Here is a 21543-nt window from a genome sequence, read left to right on the forward strand (position 1 = left end):
TGGGGGATCCCGAGGCGTTCCCAGGCCAGTGTGGAGATATAATCACTCCACGTAGTAATCCACCTAGCACAGAAGTCCAACAACAAACATGCGCTCGGGTTTAAATCAGGGAGGCCGTTCCTCCCAATCACGCCTCTCCAGGTATCTCCATCATTGCCCACGTGTGCGTTGAAGTCTCCCAGCAGAACTATGGAGTCCCCTACTGGTGCCCCATAAAGGACTCTGTTCAGGGTCTCCAAGAAGGCCAAATTTCTCTGAACTGGTGTTCGGTGCATATGCACAGACAACAGTCAGAGTCCCACCCCCCCACCCCCACAACCCGTACACGTAAGGAGGCGACCCTCTCGTCCACCGGGGGTAAACTCCAACGTAACGGCGCTCAACCGGGGACTTGTGAATATCCCCACATCTGCCCGGAGCCTCACACCCTGGTCAACCCCAGAGTAGAATAGAGTCCATCCCCTATCCAGGAGTACGGTTCCAGAACGGAGACTGTGCGTAGAGGTAAGCCCCACCAGATCTAACTGGTAATGCTCGAGTTCCTTCTCCCACAGAGAGGTGACATTCCAGCCAGCCTCTGCCTCCCGAGTCTGGTCCATCGAGGCCCCTGACCTTCACTGCCACCCGTGTAGCAGCGCACCCGACCCCCACAGGTCACTCCACAAGTGGTGGGCCCATAGGATGGAGAGGGGGGTCCCACATTGCTTTTTCGGGCTTTGCCCGGCTGGGCTCCGTGGCAAACTCAGCCACCAGGCGCTCGCATTCGGGCCCTCCCTCTGGTCCTGGCTCCAGATGGGGGCCCCGGGCTTCCTCCGGGCAGGGTAACTCCTCCTCTCTTTGTTTTCTTCAGGAAGGTTTCTTTGAACCATTCTCAGTCTGGCCCCTCCCCTGCGACCACTTTGCCTTGGGAGGCCCTACCAGGAGCACAAGGCTCCAGACATCACAGCCCTCAGGTTCATAGGGACACACAAACTTCTCCACCACGATAAGGTGACGGTTCCTGGAGAGGTCATATACCACTTATACCACATATACCACTTTTGGCCATATAGTGTATACAAAAAAATATACCATAGAAACACATTTATATTTCAGTGATAATAGACTTCAAAGTCAAAGTCAGCTTTAGTCAGAAGACCCATATTGCTGAGTACTAAAGCCAACAGTAAATATAGACATTAAATACAGAAAATAATACCATAAGGTATACAGAGCCACACAAAATTTAACAAGTCACATAAATAGGAAATATATATATATATATATATATATATATATATATATATATATATATATATAAGTGTGGCAACAAGAGTTGGTCTCCTTAGTCTGGACATTCTGGCCTGAATACTTCTTAGCCTTCTCACACTCCTTGTGGTGTAAATGTCCTTAATGCCAGGAAGGTTGGTTCCAGTGATGCGCTGTGCCATCTTCACTACCCGCTGCAGGGCTTTCCTGTCAGACAATGAGCAGTTTTCATACCAGACCGTAATCCAGCTGGTGAGTACACTCTCAATGACACATCTGTAGAAACCAGTGAGGCTGGAGGGGGGCATGCCAGCTCTCTTCAGCCTCCTTAGAATATACATGTGCTGTTCTGCCTTCGTTACTAAGGAGGAGGTGTTCAGTGACCACCTCAGGCTGTTGGAGATGTGTAGGCCCAGGAATTTGAAGGACTGTGTAGTTTCAGCTTCTTTGCCATTGATGAGTAGTGGTCAACAATCATCTCTTTTCGACTTGAGTCCTATTCAATGTAATTTACATTTTCACAGATTATGGGACTTTGACTACGGCTGTGATTTGCATGACATCATGTACATTTAATCATTTCTTATAAAGTTTCCTATATCTTTCAATTCAGGCCATTGCATTTCAATAAGAGTGATCAGCAGCAAGGCTCTAGAGAAATGAATGCATCAGACTTTGTGGCTCTACAATGCTAATCACACAGGTTATTATCATTTTATCTAAAGTTTTCATTGGTTCTTGCTACATGAATCTTCATGACCTTTAGGATTGCTATTATTCAATACCATATTAATGACTCACAGATTCCTTCAAGTTTCTGGCATCGTGAGTGCCACTTTCATGCCATGTGATTTTGTTTACATTGCCATGATCCTTTGTTTCTGTGCTGTTGTTGGTTTGTTGCCCCATGGTGTTCACCTGTTCTGTGTTTAGTTCTTGATTAGTTTTTGTATTTATACCCTGCTGTTTTGTTTGTTTTTTTGTCTCTGTGCATTTCTGTATTGTTGAGTTCTGGGGTTTTTCCTGGACAATTCTGACTCTTGTGTTTATTGAGTTGTGATCATTGATTACCCTTGTGTGATGTTGCCTGTCTGTGTTTTGACCCCTACTATGGACTTTGACATCAGTTTTTGGATTTGCCTTAATAAAGCAAACACTAAGTTCATGCACTTGTATCCTGCCTTCACTAACCACATGTTACAATAGCAAAATATATTGCACGTATTCAAATATTGGTTGGAGTAATTAAAAAAAAAAATCAACTTAGAATATAGGCATGTTCTGTGTCCATTTGCGTTATTGTTGCATGAAAATCTGCTTTACCCAAAATCCCTTCTTTGAATAACTTCATACACTAAGTATGTTTTGACTTTGTGCAAGTGGAAAATTTTGTAAACTGAATGTCTTCTGAAGTAATCTTTTTTTTTTTTTAATTTTAAAAAAGCTTGCATTAAGGGGCTGAATTATATCTTAACATTTAGACTAGGCACATTTTGAATAAAGTCATTTGGCTTGCGTAAGACAAAGCTATCATGTTACCATAGCGTTCTGTTTTTTATTTGTCTGTTTTTGACTAAAGCCAGTAAAATGATAAATAAATTATTTCTCCTTCGTCTGCTGTCGCCAGAGCAGTAATTCCGTTTTATTTTGTCTGCTTTTAACAAAATGCTCCCATTCCACCAAGAGATTACTTTAATATCCATTACTGCATTGAGCTTGCACTTAACATGGCACTTTTATTTTATTTGAAAATAAGCCATATATGGATGAAAGATTTGTCTTAAAGTTGATTTATTAAGCCTGACCCAGAACAATCAAGTTAACACAAGCTTCATAAAAATGAATTTACATGAAGTTTACAACCGCTATTTTTCAGTCTTATTGGAACTGGCAGGTACACAGTTTGAGTTTAAATGGCACCACTACCGAATACATCATTATCATGGGATAAAAATATTACATAATTAACTTAGAGCTTTACCACTCTTAGATTGGATATTACACATTTCACTACAGCGCATATCATACACGTTTAACATTATAAAATGTAGCATTTTGACACAAGGCAGGGGACACCCTGGATGGGGTGCCAACACATCTCAAAGCACAGTCACACACACACTCACACTAAGGACAATTTGGAAATGCCAGTCAGCCTACGAAGCATGTCTTTGGACTGGGGGAGGAAACAGGAAAAATGGAAGTCCCAAAAGCACGGGGAGAACATGCAAACTCCACGCACACAGGGCAGAGGCGTGAATTGAACCCCCAACCCCGGAGGTGCTAACCACTAAACCACTGTGATTCTTGCTATTACTGTATTTGTAGCTGTCCCATGAGTTTGCACCTTCCTATGCAGTCCTCCTCTTGGTGCCTTTTAAACAAGCACCACAGCAGTGGTCACGATCTCAAGTCATGACCAAAGAATTCTTTTACAATGTGTGATTTTATCTGCGACAGCAAAATAGGGCTGGGGATCATACAGTGTAAAAGCCAGCTTAAGAGCTCAAATCTCTACATTTATTATTTAGTGATTTATGATTCAGTAACTACAGTGAAACTACTAGAAGAGGAATGTAGTTACAAGATGGACAAATGTAAACCTATACCTGCTGACGGCTTAACCAATTTGCTTTTCCATTTGGAGGATTAGTATGTGCACTTCTGGGGAGGAACGGTCAGCTGTTTTTAATCTAGCGGTGTGTCTTAGCATAACCTAACTCTCAAACTCCTGCTCATCGACTAGCCACTGGACAGCAATGCAACACAAACGAATCTGGTGTTAAGCACAACTCCTCGTGTGTTTCCAGAGCAATCTCTCACTCCTCATATGACATTAAGTATTGGTTTGACTGACTTTTTATGTTGAAGTCTTGGACGCTGAAGTATGAACTATTTGAATGTTTGAGGGAACTGTGGGGAGAAGAATAATGTGTGGACTTTACTGTCAGAACAACAGGCCTAACTGTGTCTAATTTAGAGCAAAGGGAAGTGCCATTATTGTTGTCTGCTGAATGATTTACAGCCTCTATTCCACTGGGTTATGCTCATCTGGGGGAAATTTCATGAATGTTAAGACTGTGTGAATCTGTGAAACACATGACGCTACATCTGTATTTATCTACATGGCATGAATAGATCCATCTGACTGCCTATTAATTCTTCTGTTTTGTTTGGATAACTTTTAGTACAACACTAGTAATGGCACTTTGAGCAATTTGGATTCAGCTTTTCCAGACACATGATTCATCTAAATGGTAGTAGCAAAGATGGGATCAGACTGCTTAATTTTTTTCCTAATAGTGAAACTCTCTTAAATCTATGAAACTCATTGTCTTTCAAAGCTCAGCTACCTTATGCTTAATTAGTCATTATGCATGTCTTTGCATAGACTATATTTAGACCACAGCACTGTTGAATTCTCAAAACTGGCTGGACAGAAGGTGTTGAAGAATTTTCTCTGATGGCTCGGAAAGTAGTTCTGGTTGCAAGGCAAATCACAGGTTTATATTAATACATTCGTTCTAATGCACTATTCATTTTGTGTGGTTTTTTTTTTTTTCCAGCTATAACATACTTGTCTCTCAGACATTCCACAACTTTAAATGTAACTGTAAATGGTTAAAAGTATGACATGTCATTCTTTAAAAAAAATAATAAAAAAATTCAAATTGTAATCATTGGCAAATTGCTGTGAACAAAACACTCTAGCTCGTGGGCTAGATCATGCCACCCTGGCTTTGATTTTTTTCCTATAACAGCTAACTCCATCCTGTTTTATTCCTTACTTATTTGTAGAGTGTACATACTTTCTTCTCTACATACTTTCTTACATACCTGAATAAGTCATTAATATTGCTTAATATGTCTATGTAATATATATTTGGAGATCTAACTAACTATCTCAATTATCATGGTGTGTGTGTGTGTGTGTCTGTGTGTGTGTGTGTGTGTGTAGTGGTTGATCGGGGATAGAGACAACCACTGCACGGTTGCCTGCTCAAAGACTCATGTCAAACCAGTGTGTGGCTCAGATGGACGCAGTTACGATACAAACTGTGAACTGCAGAGGGCAAAATGCAAGGATCGCACACTGACTCTAGCCTACAGGGGCCGGTGCAAAGGTCAGTAACCACACAGCTCAGATTTAACTTACTTCTTCACTCAACTTGTTTACTTTTTTCATGTATGTGTTTAGGTTTGAGGTGACATTATTATTATTATTATTATTAGTAGTAGTAGTTGTAGTACAGTTAGTAGTAGTTGTAGTAGTACTGTAGTAAAAGTTGTTGTTGTTGTAGTAGTAGTAGTAGGGTAGTTGTAGTAGTGTAGTAGTAGCAGTAGTAGTAGTAGTAGTAGTAGTAGTAGTAGTAGTAGTAGTAGTAGTAGAGTTAGTAGTAGTTGTAGTAGTGTAGTAGTAGGGTAGTTGTAATAGTGTAGTAGTAGTCGTAGTAGTTATATTAGGGTAGTTGAAGTAGTGTAGTAGTAGTAGTAGTAGTAGTAGAGTTAGTAGTAGTTGTAGTAGTAGAAGTAGTAATAGTGTAGTAGTAGAGTTAGTAGTAGTTGTAGTAGTGTAGTTGTAGTAGTAGTAGTAGAGTTAGTAGTAGTTGTTGTTGTGTAGTAGAGTTAGTAGTAGTAGAAGTAGAGTTAGTAGTAGTTGTAGTAGGGTAGTAGTAGTAGTATTGTTAGTAGTTGTTGTAGTAGGTAGTAGTAGAAGTAGTAGTAGTAGTAGTAGTAGTAATAGAGTTTGTAGTAGTAGTAGTATTGTTAGTAGTAGTAGTAGAGTTAGTAGTAGTTGTAGTAGGGTAGTAGAAGTAGAGTTAGTAGTAGTTGGAGTAGTGTAGTAGAAGTACAGTTTCAGGTCATACTATGATAGAAATTTAAAGTCTGTGATGGTGCTTGCACCATGAAGGATCATGTCTTACATTTTCCTTAGTGGGAATTATTTGGCATAGAGACTTTATTTAATTCGCAGATTGATAAATAGATCCATGGTTTAACGAGGGGGAAAAATCCATGCATATCTTCACAGTTTAGCAGTAAAAAACTTTTTTTCCCCCACATTAAAAACCAGCACTCTGTAAAGGTTTTCATATATTCATTTGTTTGTTGTTTGACTTTCAAAGTAGATGTTAGTAGTACTGCAATCAGCTTTCAGACGAGCTTTTTGGGCAGTCCTTTTATTCAGTCCCTACCCCATCATAAATCTGGTCATTCAGTTTTGTGTGCATCATCAACCTATCAGTGCGGAGAAGAAAAAAATACCAGATATCTATTTAGGGACCCTTTTATTGACTGTTATTAAAATTTAGCAAGAATAGCCCTATGTCTAAGAGGTAATTGATTATAATTGAAAAACTATGGACTCCTATATTTCAGGTAAGCTGTATGGGCGGATTGATCAGTCCCCCATGCTTACTGTTCCCACGCTGACTTCAGAAGGTAAAGAGCTAGAAATCAAAGGTAAGTCACACCTGGCTCTTAATCATCAGAAATCTTACTTACAAGGATTTTTACACAACTGTATCTGTCAGTGAAACATTCCACATACCCCATCTTACAAAAGCGTTGTGCTTTTTAGTGGAGTTGTTTGGGTACGGTTTGTTTAAACAGATGGTGATAGGTATGAAGATTAGGTCACTGGAAATAAAGCTGTATCAGATTTTTAGACTTTACAAGACAGGTGTCCAGCTGTATGAATGAGATTAGTCTCCAGCGTGTTAAGTGTTTTCATTCCATGCTCATCGGTGTGCATGAAAGTGTTCACAGACCGTGTTCACACACAATGAATTTAGGAATATGGCTGGCACTGTGAAACCGGAAGAATAAATTAGTATACAGAACAGTAGAATCCAACATTTTCTATACTTACACTGACATACAGGCAAGACGTTATGTTGATGCTGGAGAGCATGGTCTATTGCAACTATTGAATTTCTTTTGGTATGTTGGTTTACCATATAAAAAAATCTATTCATGATATTCAGAGGAAGCCATTCACTGCTATTCCTTGTTATAGCCAAGTTACTGTCAAACATATCAAGTTTGGCTCAGAAACCCCATCTCTCAAAGAGTTAATCATATCAAATAATAACTATGTTATATAGTTTATTTTGAGTTATATTATACTATTCTCAAATCATATCATATTAATTTTCATATCAAAAACATATTTATACCACCGCACTGTTGAATTCTTCAATCTGGTTTGTGAGAATGTGTTGATTAGTTTTTGCTAACAGTAGCTCTGACAGTAGTTCCAGCTGCAAGGCAAATCACATTTATATATTAATGTGCTTTATGATTGTGATTTACATTATGATCTCAATATTAACAACTAATTCACATGGACCTGTATATTGACAGATGTGGCACATAACATAAAGCTAATAATAATTAACAATAATTAATAAAACTTGCTTTTTTTAACAAAGTAATACATACAGTACTGTATAATAAACATATTTGTTCATATACTCACTGATATGGTGAAGTTTAGGTAGACTTTGTTTAAAATTTATGGAAGGAGTCTCCAATGTCAGTGCTTTGTAATGCCAGAGGGAAAGCTGTAGCCTGAAGTTTTCCACCACAGGAAAGTTTTATTAACTTCAAGAAAGAGAAAGAGGGACTGGTAAGAGGGCATTGTTTATTGCTATTATAAAATGATAACAGGAACTAATTTGTTTCAGGGACGTTGCACAACATTAAATGTAAATAAAAGCAGATAAATTTATGATGCATCATTCTTTAATTAATAAAGAAAAATGTATCATTATCAAATTGGTGTGGTATAAGAAGAATAAAACTCTTTGGGACATGCTTAAACTCTTAATTGTTGTTTTTTGTGATTGTTGCGGGGAAATGCTTGATTTTGCTGCAGTTTTTTTTCGTCAAAGTTTTTGTGTTTTTTTTTTTTGCTGAAAACTACTTGGAATGGTGAAATTGCAATTGCATGAAATTGTTTGTCTTTCTCAGTGATGTTTGTTGGTAAATGTACTCATGCTCTACGTATGTGAATCGAAGAGGGATTTGGCGGAATGATGAAATCACATGACGTGTCTTGGCCAAAATCTGTGGAAAATCTGCGGAAATTTTGAATAATCGCGAGCTCCTCCAAATATTGCGGAGTTTCCTGGATTTTGCATTAATTTCAGTGATCGCAAAATCTTGAAATCCTGGAGGCACTGACCTAATATAGAAAGCTACAAATAATACATTTCGGCCTCATTATATGATTAAAATCCACATTCAATCGCAATCGGAAATTATTACAAACACTCGTTTGTGTTTTAAAGGGAGTTTTGGGCAAACATAGTAACATAAAATAGCTACTACATTCATAACATTAACATAGTAATCTCATAAATTGTAATGTGTAGCTTGATGCTATTAATAACAGTCTGAGGATTTCTGAGGAATTTTAAAACGGTAAACTCTCAAGTGTCAGCTTTCTAAAGATACCTTGTTTATGTGCATAGTCAGATGGACTCATGCGCAGCAACCTTTTGATTTTGGGTAGGTCGTTTATGCACCCCCTTGTCAAAATGGGAGGTGGGGCGGAATTTGAGAAAGGGTTTAAAATATGCAAAAAAATAAATAAATACTTTGGGGATTCATGACAGGCAGCATCCCATCATCTGCTCATTGATTATTTTCCTATAAAAGCACACCCCATCTTGCTTCAGTCCTTATTTAGACTTTGATCTGATTTTCCATAAATATATACCCTGTTTACATTTACATTTATTCATTTAGCGGACGCTTTTATCCAAAGCCACTTACAAATGAGGAAATACAAGCAAAGCGATATATCAAGCGGAGAACAATACGAGTCGCGCTACCATACAAGATTTATAATTGAGTTCTAGAGAAGCAAAGTGCGCAGAGTAGAGGTATAAGGGTTTTTTTTTAAAGATAATGTGGGGTTGGCATTTTAAGGGTGAGTTAAGTGCTCACGGAAAAGGTGGGTCTTTAGCTGTTTTTTCACAGATTCTGCGGTCCGGATTGAGGCTGGAAGTTCATTCCACCACTGAGGGACAGTTAGTTTGACGGTTCTGGAAAGGGACCTTGAGCCATGCTGAGTAGGCACTACTAAGCATTGGTCGTTAACCGATCGTAGGTTGCATGAGGGAATGTAAACCTTCAGGAGAGTGTTGAGGTAGGGGGTGCTGTTCCAGACGAGGTCTTGTACGTGAGTATCGAGGCCTTGAATTTGATGTGGGCGGCTACAGGAAGCCAGTGGAGGGAGATGAAGACGGGTGTGACGTGGGTTATTTTGGGCTGGTTGAAGACGAGGCGTGCTGCTGCATTCTGAATCATCTGAAGGGGTTTGATGGAGCTGGCTGGGAGGCCCGAGAATAGTGCGTTGCAGCAATACAACGCACTTGTAGCAATTTTGCAGCAATACAAAGTACGTGTAGAATCAATAAGAATTTATAATCTAAAAGACTAGAGATGTCCTGTTTAAGCGACCAGCTTCATTATGTCAGTGGGACAGAGATTGGAAATGGGTCATTCTTAAATATGGAATTTCTTCTGTTTGGACTCTTGGTTGTTTATTTCTATTTATTTCTATGTTTCAGGTTTCATTGTTATGTTGTATTCGCCAGTGTTATTTGAGTTTCAGATCCTTGACAGACATTCTGCTCTAAAGTTCATTTTTCTGTCAGCGTCTGTAAGTCATCCAGGCCTTGTGGTAGAAAAGTGGCTGGGATGAGGTTTTCGGTGTTGGTGTTCAAAGTTTTGCTTTCTCCAAACAGGACACGGTTTGTATTTACCCCAAAAGTTCAACTTTTGTGTCATCTGTCCACGCACGGTTGTTTGAGTAGTGCAACACTCACGCGGTGTTTAGCAAACCTGAGAAGGGCAACAAAGATTTATTGAGAAAACAATGGTTTCTTTGGCAGTACCCTGTCATGCACAACACACATTCACATTCGTATGGACTTATGCAGATGTTATGGTTGCAACACATTTCTTTGTCACGTTATCTTAGTGCAGTGTTTTGCAACATTATACTATTAAGAAAAAGTGCACCTCTAGGGTTCTTGGATGGATAAGGGTTCAAATTGGGCTGTGATGGAGGTGAACATCTTTGGGAATTCTGTTGTAAACCTTACCAGTTGTGTGAAGTCTTTATTGATCAGCTCCTATTGCTGAGTCAGACCAGGCCAAACACACACCTGAATCAACTTAGCCAATTAGAATCGACTGGCGCCTTAGTCCAATTACTCTACTTTCATTACACTGGAGATTCACATATTTTTTTCATCAATTATTTTTATTGTGTAAACCGTTTCTCCAATATGGCACTATAAAATATTGTATAATCCACATGCTTTAGGCAACTCCATTACTAATGTGAGTAATATGAACAGAAGTTTCCAAAGCCTGCAAAAACAAAGGTCAGTCCAACTTAATTTCATGTAGGCTTCTAACAAATTTAACAAATTTGTTAAATCTGCTTTAAACAGGTGTTGCCTGTTACATTTTCCTACAATGTTTTGAACCTTTGCCAGGGTCTGAATTCACTGCCAAGCTGTAAACTATTAATATAGGCATGGGGGGAAAAAATCACAGTATGATAAGAGTCTGAAGTGACTGATTATAAGAGCATGTTTTTAGCTTTTAGTAGTGCTATGACCAGGGTTGCCATATCTGTGCATAAGATTCCATATGAAAAATGTAGTTCTTTAAATCATCTTGTATTATTGTACATTTTTCTCATGCATAAACATTATTTTTGATAAACATTCCAATTCTCTGGGAAAACCATACACCTGGCAGTGTGTTATTTCGTCTTATGGGAAACATCTAAATATCATATGTAGCTTCTGAAGGGAAGTACTGAATGAAAAAGAAAGATATTTAAACAAAGCAATAACAAATTACACCAATCATCCTGTTCAAAAGTTTACACCCCCCTGGCACTTAATGTATCGTCTTGCCTTCTTGAGCATCAATGAATGTTTGCACCTTTTGTAGTACGAGTCCATCAGTTGTTCTCATTGTGAAAAGATGGATCTCAACATCATATAACCGCTGTTGGAAAGGGGTCAAATATGCAGAAGATGCTGAACCTGGAGGATTTTTCTGAAGAACAGCCGGCAGTTTACCTCCTCAGGACAAACAAGAGACTCATGAACAACCTTCACAAAACATAAAAACAGTCGTTGATCATCCAGGTAACGACACACAGTATTAAGAATCAAGCGTGTGTAAACTTTTGAACTGGTTCATTTGTGTAAATTCAGTTATTATTGTGTCTTGTGAACTATATGTAATCATCTGTTATTTGAAATATTGTATTCAGGGCAGGACTTAATAAAAAGTATAATTACAAAGTACAAAAATACAATTTTAACGATCTCTTATTATTTTTTTAAATTATTAACATATTGCAGATTCTGCAAGGGGTGTGTAAACTCATGAGCACAACTGTACATTGTACCAACAGGATTTTTTAGGATTGTCTCATATGATTGTTTTTCCATATTACCATATTACATGATTTTGTAATTACATATAAAGTTGTATAAATTGTGTTCCAGTGATACAGATGTCATACTTAATCCTATTTCAGCTGTGTATGTGTTTCACACTCAGGCCTGTCAAAATGCCTTGTGGAGAGGAGCCTGGCGCTGGAGCAAGCCAAGATGGCACAGGAGTCCATCTTCATCCCAGAGTGCAACGAAGACGGGACATTCGCCCAGGTGTGTCAGCGCTCTGGATCACTAAGTCCTATACATTACATCTGACACTCCTGAACACGAACAAACGGGTCGTCTGGGACTCGCACGGCACCTTGATCTAACTCCAGGGGACACACTGCCTCCCTGTATTTCTCATCAGTAGCAGAATATTGGGAAAATGTTTGGAAAAGTGTACATTAAATCACTTCAGAGACCTGCTCCACTCACTGTTCCAGTCATGTATTAAACTGTCACAGACGGCTTGCCAAATCCAGACTATCTGTCCATGACGAGGATTTATTGCTAAAGCTGCTAAAGCTCAGTCTGTATGCCTGGTGAACATCTTCAGTAATACCTGTGTAGTTTTTTTGTAGGAAATGTTGAAACATTTTTTTTGTGTTTGTGTGTTCTTAGGTCCAGTGCCACACACTTACAGGTTACTGCTGGTGTGTAACCACAGAGGGCAAACCCATCAGTGGCACCTCAGTGCAAAACAAGACTCCAGTGTGCTCAGGTACTCCAGTGTGTGTGTGTGTGTGTGTGTGTGTGTGTGTGTGTGTGTGTGTGTGTGTGTGTGTGTGTGTGTGCTAAGCCAGCTCGTTGATCTATTGGGCTCTACACGATCTTAAGATCTTAAAAATGGGCCACAATTATAGTTTTTTACAGTTTTACAGATTTTCTAAAAGTTGGCATGAAACAAGAACATCCATATGGGTGGTGGTGGCTCAGGTGGTAGAGCAGGTTGTCCACTAATCGTAGGGTCGGCGGTTCGATTCCCGGCCCACATGACTCCACATGCTGAAGTGTCCTTGGGCAAGACACTGAACCCCAAGTTGCTCCTGATGGCAAGGCAGCATGGCATGGCAGCTCTGCTACCATTGGTGTGTGAGTGTGTGTGTGAATGGGTGAATGAGACACAGTGTCAAGCACTTTGGAAAAAAGTGCTATATAAGTGTCGACCATTTACATCACGCCAGTTTCATAATGCATAACATTTATATATGCATTCTATTGGAACAGGTACATAAATTAATTAAGGAAACAATACATCATGATGGGATTTGCTGTTATAGGCTGGGTGATGTGATGCAGCCCAACATAAAGTGACGTTACTGTTACTACCCTGAAGTTGATTATTTTCAAATAACACAAAGTGTTTTATTCCTCTTACACCGCAGCAATTTGTCAATGGTTACACTTTTCTTGGTATTAAAGAATGACACCATACTTTTTATCCCTTTATAATTATGTAATTATGTAATTATGAAACAAGTTAGTTCCTGTTATCACTTACATTATAACAGCTAACAGTCTTTACCTCACCAGACTTCCTTTAAGTTAACATTGCAAAACTTTAGTAAACTAGAAAGTATCAATCTCAATACTTTACTAGCATGATGTAACACTAGGTTGACTGGAAAACATTTCAATTACAATTTAAAATTCTGACTGTTGGTGGATATTTAGTTAGGTAAGTAAAGGTAATAGTTAGCGTCTGTTTCAAAAAAGTGCTAGCATTAGTATTTACTTACCATGACAAAACAAATAGCCACCTAGATAATACAATACATCCTATTTTTTCTTTTTTTTATATATATATATATATTACCTAAACACTGTAGGGTGTGAAATCAACACTGGGGGTTTTACTGGGGATTTTACTGTGTACCTGTCCCAGCCAACTTTAACTTGAAATATAATCATTAACATATATATTTTTTAAATCCTTTGCATTAATATGTGAATCCATTTAACATTTCATGCTTGAAAGATTATGAAAAATGTCCACTTTATTTTAGCGTCCAACAACATTCACTCAACTCCGTTACCTTCTGTTAACACATTCACCCCATAAAATATCTGAAGTACTATGTTCATCACGAAATTGCATCAACCAGATTTCCAGCAGATTACAAAAGATCCTCATTTGTAAGTCAGTTTGGATAAAAGCGTCTGCTAAATGAATAAATGTAAATGTAAATTATAGGAAGAAGAACGATCGGCTCTTTTGTTGGCTCTTATTTTCGTTGATATTGTGATATTGTCCTTTATATACTTATGCCATTAGCATGGATGCTAGTTCACCAGCATTTTGTGTATTTCCTAATTCTGAGCTCAAATCCTCAAAATGGGAATGCTGTCTGAAATGGGTTAACACACACAAAAAAGTGCTAAATGACATCACAATCATGGAATCGCCAAGATGGCTAGTCTAAAAATGAAAATAAGGAACAGTAATAAAATAATTTATGATAAAAAAAGACATAGATTGGCTATGTGTGTGGATATACTGTATATGACAGAACATACACACATGATTATGAGTCGAGCAGCCTTGCTTCAGTTGTAGTCAGATTTAATTCAACACTGATATTTATTGCTGCAAGCTTTATTGGCGAGGTTGTTCCAGCATAAATGAGTCTGTTCATCATAACCTTGAGACCTTTTGTTTGATCAAGTTTCTGCTCTTTATTGGAGTTACTCTGATGTTTAACTTCAGCTACCACTGTGTTTATTTTACACGTCCTCTGTTTGTGCACTGCGTCAATGCTTGATGGATATCGCAGCACAGTATCTTGTACTTTCTCTCTCCTCTACGTCTCACTGCTTCTTTCCACAGCATTTATCCGCCAGATCATACCATTACCATAAAAAAAACAACCCACATGCAATTGCTTTCAAAGGAAGATGTTTGGAGGGGAACTGAAAGTGAATGGGAATACTTTACTATAATAGCTACAATTTTCCTGCTAAAGATAACTCCCTGGACACATGCCAGAATTAGATTGCAATATGACCAGAGCACCTGTTTCTAGTCTGGTCTCTTTCTTCTTTTTTTCCTCCATGTGTTTTTACACTGCATAGTTAAGCAATAACTCATGCTGACTCAAGCTTCTATAAATTCTCCAGGCCATTTCACATTGTTGATCATCTCACCCATTACGAGCGCAAGTACAAAATATAGCGGAGACGTTTCGGACGTTTTTACAGTCAAATTTATTTTCAGACATCTTTGAAGGTGGCAGGCTTGGTATGTATTTTTTTTTTCTGAAGTTAGCGCTAACGGTCTCTACCTGTAGCCCTGCTGTCCTGCATAAGATCCAATAATTTCATTATTGTTTCTTGTGAAGACACCCTCATGTCCTAGATTAAGTAACAATAAAAGTGTAATTCCATTCAATGTGTTTATTTCTGCCAACATGGCAAATTCTTCCTTGGACATATTCAGATGATGGAAACCTGTAAAAAATCAAAATAGGTGCAAATATTTATACTGATGGATCATAACACAAGTGAAATATCTCGAACACGTTTTCAGGAAACGTCCATGAATTTATGGGAACTCATGCTGGGACGAGTGGAATGACAGGTAGTAAATTCTCCTTAAAATCGCCTTATTCAAATTCATTTCTCCCTCCCGTTACAATTGGTGTCGATCTAATTCGGTGGATATATGCATGCCAACTTATGTGCATGCGCCTTGATTCCTGTCCATTGACTGACCTTGTCCATAACTGTAAATATTGTAACTGCCTGTGCTATTATTATTATTATTATTATTATTATTATTATTGTTATTGTTGTTGTTATTATTATTATTATTATTATTTTTATTTATTTATTATTTTTTTTGATGACGTGTGTCCAGCATCTTAATGTTAGTATGCACCCCTGAGATTTCTGTCTTAATTTTCCATTGTGGTTTTTGTGTTTTCTGTCTTTGTTTTATGTTTTGGCAGAATGGCTAATAAAACATGTTTACATTTTATTAAAATATGTTTATGTTTGTAATATTTTAGGTTGACTTCAGAGTAATCTACAGTTAATCCATTTCAGTGTTGTGCATGACAGTATATCCTACACAAATCTATCTTTCATTCAATGTCAGTAAATGTATTTAATTGTCTGATCAATGTCTGTGTCTGTATCAGGTTCTAGACAAGTCACAGTCCCCCCCCCCCAGACTGTACACTCTTAGGAAATGAAGATCTCTGAATCGTTCTTTTTTTAATTCTATGAGGTCCTGAGTAGATCCCTACAACCAAGTTTTTCCGTATCAGAAAGAGAATTTTAGATTAAAACAAACCTCTAATTATATAATTATGTCCCTTTAATGAAACCGTGATGAGCCCTTTTTTTTTTCTAAGACTGTACAGCAATATGTGCATGCTCCTTCATAAATTTCTCCTGGATGTTTAAACATTTAGGATGCATAATCCAGGGGAAATCCTGCGTCAGAGAATTTTTTTTTAATTTCTAATCCTTTGCTCTGTTTCTAAAGGTTCAGTAACTGATAAACCTCCAGGACCACCTAGCTCTGGCAGAAAAGGTGAGTTGAGATCTACAGAAGCTGTGCGTGACCTCTATGGCGTGCAGTGAGCAAAAAAAAATTAGAAAAAAAATCATAAACTGTACATTCATACATGAAAAAAACAATCTTTGTCAGTTTTTCAAGCCTCAAAATAAATAAATAAATAAATAAATAAATGTCAGGTGATACGTTTTTCTGGTACTGTAGGTATGTATGTACATCTCGGTGTGTCTGTGTGTTGAAATTTATTTGGTTTGATGCATAATCCAAGTATCAAAGAAGTTAAACTGGATAGTCACTCCCTGTGAACTTTAGAGGATGGTGTTTTCTAGTGTCTTCTTGCCTTTACTGTAGGCTGTAATGTAGCAGGAAAAAGCACTTTCCTCTTTTATCTTGCTAGTTTATCCAACTTCAGTCAGCTCGCTCCGCGGTTTCTATTCTACAACTATTCTACAAGAAGCAGCTTATTTGTGTCGATCTTGACTCCAGGCTTGAGTTTATGTAATTAGGTGCTTGGCTTCTCTGGGCCGTAAACAATGAAAACCTATTCACGTTGTTAGCTTTTACAGTCGGTGTAAGGACTTAGTGCTGATCAAAGCCTTGGAATCAATGTTCCTGCCCCACGACACACAGTGAAATCTCAAACCGCTCATCCAGAGGTTAACAGCAGCCAAGATACTCTGGAAAGCTAGACTGTCGTTTACAGGCCCCGCGGGCGGCGTAGTGGGGTGGGAGTGTGGCGAGAGGTTTACTGCGCAAGGGCAGAAAGGAGTGTGTATATGGAAGGGGTTTATTGTGAAGCTTGCTCAAAGTTTGTTCCTGGATCTCACTATTTTGGATCATGTTTCACTTTACCTACATTAGGAAGTACCCTCGGAAATACAACTATGGCTGAGTGCCCATTAAGCACTTTCACATAAACACATAAACTTTCTGTTCATGACGACTATGACCCAAGCCTGTTCTTACTGTTCTCCTCAGGTTATCCATGTCCCTCAAGCTGTTCACTTTCTTCATTTCAGCTCTGAAGTACATACAGTGAGGGAAAAAAGTATTTGATCCCCTGCTGATTTTGTACGTTTGCCCACTGACAAAGAAATGATCAGTCTATAATTTTAATGGTAGATTTATTTGAACAGTGAGAGACAGAATAACAACAAGAAAATCCAGAAAAACGCATCTCAAAAATGTTATAAATTGATTTGCATTTTAATGAGGCAAATAAGTATTTGACCCCCTCTCAATCAGAAAGATTTCTGGCTCCCAGGTGTCTTTTATACAGGTAACGAGCTGAGATTAGGAGCACACTCTTAAAGGGAGTGCTCCTAATCTCAGCTTGTTACCTGTATAAAAGACACCTGTCCACAGAAGCAATCAATCAATCAGATTCCAAACTCTCCATCATGGCCAAGACCAAAGAGCTCTCCAAGGATGTCAGGGACAAGATTGTAGACCTACACAAGTCTGGAATGGGCTACAAGACCATTGCCAAGCAGCTTGATGAGAAGGTGACAACAGTTGTTGCGATTATTCGCAAATGGAAGAAACACAAAAGAACTGTCAATCTCCCTCGGCCTGGGGCTCCATGCAAGATCTCACCTCGTGGCGTTGCAACGATCATGAGAACAGTGAGGAATCAGCCCAGAACTACACGGGAGGATCTTGTCAATGATCTCAAGGCAGCTGGGACCATAGTCACCAAGAAAACAATTGGTAACACACTACGCCGTGAAGGACTGAAATTCTGCAGCGCTCGCAAGGTCCCCCTGCTCAAGAAAGCACATATACATGCCCGTCTGACGTTTGCCACTGAACATCTGAATGATTCAGAGGACAACTGGGTGAAAGTGTTGTGGTCAGATGAGACCAAAATGGAGCTCTTTGGCATCAACTCAACTCGCCGTGTTTGGAGGAGTAGGAATGCTGCCTATGACCCCAAGAACACCATCCCCACCGTCAAACATGGAGGTGGAAACATTATGCTTTGGGGGTGTTTTTCGTCCATCGTCCCTTTGACTGCATCAAAGGGACGATGGACGGGGCCATGTACCATCAAATCTTGGGTGAGAACCTCCTTCCCTCAGCCAGGGCATTGAAAATGGGTCGTGGATGGGTATTCCGCATGACAATGACCCAAAACACACGGCCAAGGCAACAAAGGAGTTGCTCAAGAAGAAGCACATTAAGGTCCTGGAGTGGCCTAGCCAGTCTCCAGACCTAAATCCCATAGAAAATCTGTGGAGGGAGCTGAAGGTTCGAGTTGCCAAACGTCAGCCTCGAAACCGTAATGACTTGGAGAAGATCTGCAAAGAGGCGTAGGACAAAATCCCTCCTGAGATGTGTGCAAACCTGGTGGCCAACTACAAGAAACGTCTGACCTCTGTGATTGCCAACAAGGGTTTTGCCACCAAGTACTAAGTCATGTTTTGCAGAGGGGTCAAGTACTTATTTCCCTCATTAAAATGCAAATCAATTCATAACATTTTTGACATGTGTTTTTCTTATTATTTTTGTTGTTATTCTGTCTCTCACTGTTCAAATAAATCTACCATTAAAATTATAGAATGATAATTTCTTTGTTAGTGGGCAAATGTACAAAATCAGCAGGGGATCAAATACTTTTTTCCCTCACTGTAAGTACATTTGGAGTAAAGCCTCAGGCCTCGAACCACACATATACATATAGTTTTTACTCCTCCATTAACAAAATTAAAAATCCAAATCAAACAGGATGGATTAGTAAATCCTGGGCTCCTGGACAGGAACCTATGCAGGACCCTCCTCCCCATCCTACTACTCATGAACCAATGCAGCGACCCCTGACTATCCTGCCCCACCACCCCACACATGCTAAATACAGTGCATACATTATGATGTTGCACATCCGTTATGAATATTGGATTAGCCCTGGTGCTATGAGGAAGGCAGTCTTATCTACAGCTTCTTTCTTGCTTTTCACCTCGCAAACTCATCCACCAAATCATCAAAGCCTTTAAGAGCATGTGTACTGAGCGGTAGAGAAGTTGAAATGCAGAAAAACACCAACATGTCCAAAAGTTCTAAAAACAAAAACAAAAAATGACAAACATAAGGATTCGTTTGTGTGAACTGACGATGAGGTGGCGCCACTGGTTACGATATGCTAGAATACAAAGAGCTCACCTGGGTGTCATGCAAAACCACCATATGCAGTATATTCTGTACTGCCAGAGAGGTAGATTTGGTAGCAAACCAGCATATAGCCAGTCCCTCTCGGATTTTGTGATTTTGCGATCGCAGAAATTAACGCAAAATCAAGGAAAATATTCACACGAGCTTGCGAATTTTCTTGTGCATGTGACGTCATGTGACGTCATCACAACACGCATTCAGCTAAAGCCCCATTCGATTCACGTGCATCGAACATGAGTACAGCTAAAAGGTCTTATTTATCAACAAACATCACTGTCAAAGACCGCGCAAAACAATTCCGTGCGATTGCAATTTTTGCAATTTTTTTTTTTAAAGCAGCAGCAAGATCAAGCATTTTTGGCTGCAACAATAACAAAAAACTCAAAATCCTGGATGGACTGTGTAGGATATTCTGGTTCAAAAGAGTGTAATAATAAAACAAAGCAAAATTAAATGGAAACGCACTGTAATCTTACAGACCACAAAAGTAACAACTTGGGCAGCAGCCATGATACAGGATCATCATGATAAATGATAAAATCCTTCACACATTCATAACACAAGAAACATTGCAGTGCGTATGCACAGGCTGATACTGTTGATGTCAGCATCAACACACAACAAACAAATGTATGTATGAAAAACTTTATTTTAAGAGTCCCAAGACGTAAATCACTCCCTGCATCCCAACTGGCATACTATCCGTACTAAACAGTATCTGAGATTAGAATTGGTGTGTCCTAAATCGTAGTATGTTGAACTGAGAATCCCAAAGGTAACTTGAATGGTCCAAGATTTCCTGTAGGTTTTCGAAACATGGATCCGTGGACACGTTTTCAGCTAATATTGCCCACAAGACCTTGCGCGAGTGAGAGGGGAGGAGTTTTGCGACGGTTTGCTTCACCAAATTCAAAGGCGCATTTTAGAGAGGTTTGAATGAAATGGGAAAAATAAATCAAGGGAATGATAAACGAAGCTATATAGTATAAATGATATAAGTAATAATGAAATGAAGAAAAGCTGAAACGGAACGAGGAGTTTGTTTACGGTGACTGTGTGCGTAACTAGGCAACAGCGTTCTCTTATGTCTCAGTACTTGCATAATCTTTTGCTACACACTCAAAAGTATGTACTTTTTCTTCACAAAAATAGTACATACTTTTAGTCTGTAGTATAGGTAGGAGAATTGAGATGCAGGGACTGTTTTTTTGTGTTTGAGGCAAAAATACAGAGAAAAAGAGCTTATCCAAAATAGCCAAATAAGTGCAGATGGAGCCTCAGTAGGGAATTTTTAAAAAATTGTTTTGATGATGGTTGGTGGTTCTTATTTACAACTGAGTGTCACGTAATGGAGGCTGAGAAGGATGCAAGTGCAGTTTAGAGTTTTATTAAGAACAGGTAATCCAAAGGGCAAGGCAAAAGGCATAAACAAAGACAGGCAAAGGTCAGGCGATCGGCAAACAGGCATGAAGTAGGCAAGGCAAAGCACGAAACGAGAAGTCAAAACCTGAATAACAACGTGAGATCAAGGCTTTTTAAATGACAGGGAACACACTGACTGAGCGTATACTTCGTAAAGACATTGTGAATAAGCAGTCTCTTATATATTGTGGTGTGATTGGGAACAGGTGTGTGATTAGTTCTCAGGAGAAGGTGATGTGTCTGTGTTCCATTGGCCAGGTTTGTAGTTTGCAGTGCATTCTGGGAAATGGAGTCTCTAGTTTGCAGTGACATGACACTGAGACAAAGCAATTTTTTCCCATCTGTTTGTGCCCAGGGTTTGTTGGTGATCATCTTTTAAAGCAACTGAGATTTGCGACTTTCTAATACAGTTCATGTTGAGGTTGGTTTTTGTGGGCACACAATATGCATATCAAAAGTATATCTAAATAATTGGTGACTTTCCACTGTGAACATGTATTTGGCCACATTGATTCCCCTTTGGCAGGGATACTATTCAATAAAGCTTATGCAATCTTTACTGTTCAGCACTTTTTTACATTAAACAAGTAAAATTAAGCAACCTGTCATTTGTGAGCCTCCTAGCAAGCAAAAGCTAATCTTGCAAACGTAGTCTATTGGGAACAATTGAATAAATATGTACATGTAGGGTTGAACAAC

At 38.9% G+C, this 21543-nt stretch overlaps 1 protein-coding gene across 10 annotated transcripts in view; it reads left to right on the plus strand.

The window, feature by feature from the left end:
- smoc1 (SPARC related modular calcium binding 1) overlaps positions 1 to 21543 on the plus strand; it is a 69575-nt gene that overhangs the window by 14417 nt on the left and 33615 nt on the right. For 8 of the 10 annotated variants that reach the window (XM_053682730.1, XM_017475940.3, XM_047157823.2 and 5 more), the window contains exons 2-7: positions 5207 to 5372; positions 6628 to 6711; positions 11854 to 11960; positions 12354 to 12453; positions 15259 to 15309; positions 16222 to 16269. In XM_053682730.1, coding sequence (XP_053538705.1) covers positions 5207 to 5372; positions 6628 to 6711; positions 11854 to 11960; positions 12354 to 12453; positions 15259 to 15309; positions 16222 to 16269 — 556 coding nt within the window. The remainder of the gene's footprint in view (positions 1 to 5206; positions 5373 to 6627; positions 6712 to 11853; positions 11961 to 12353; positions 12454 to 15258; positions 15310 to 16221; positions 16270 to 21543) is intronic. The other 2 variants (XM_047157824.2, XM_047157825.2) reach the window with 1 other exon arrangement.

This window comes from Ictalurus punctatus, chromosome 9 (assembly GCF_001660625.3).
Source record: "Ictalurus punctatus breed USDA103 chromosome 9, Coco_2.0, whole genome shotgun sequence".
Taxonomy (NCBI): domain Eukaryota; kingdom Metazoa; phylum Chordata; class Actinopteri; order Siluriformes; family Ictaluridae; genus Ictalurus; species Ictalurus punctatus.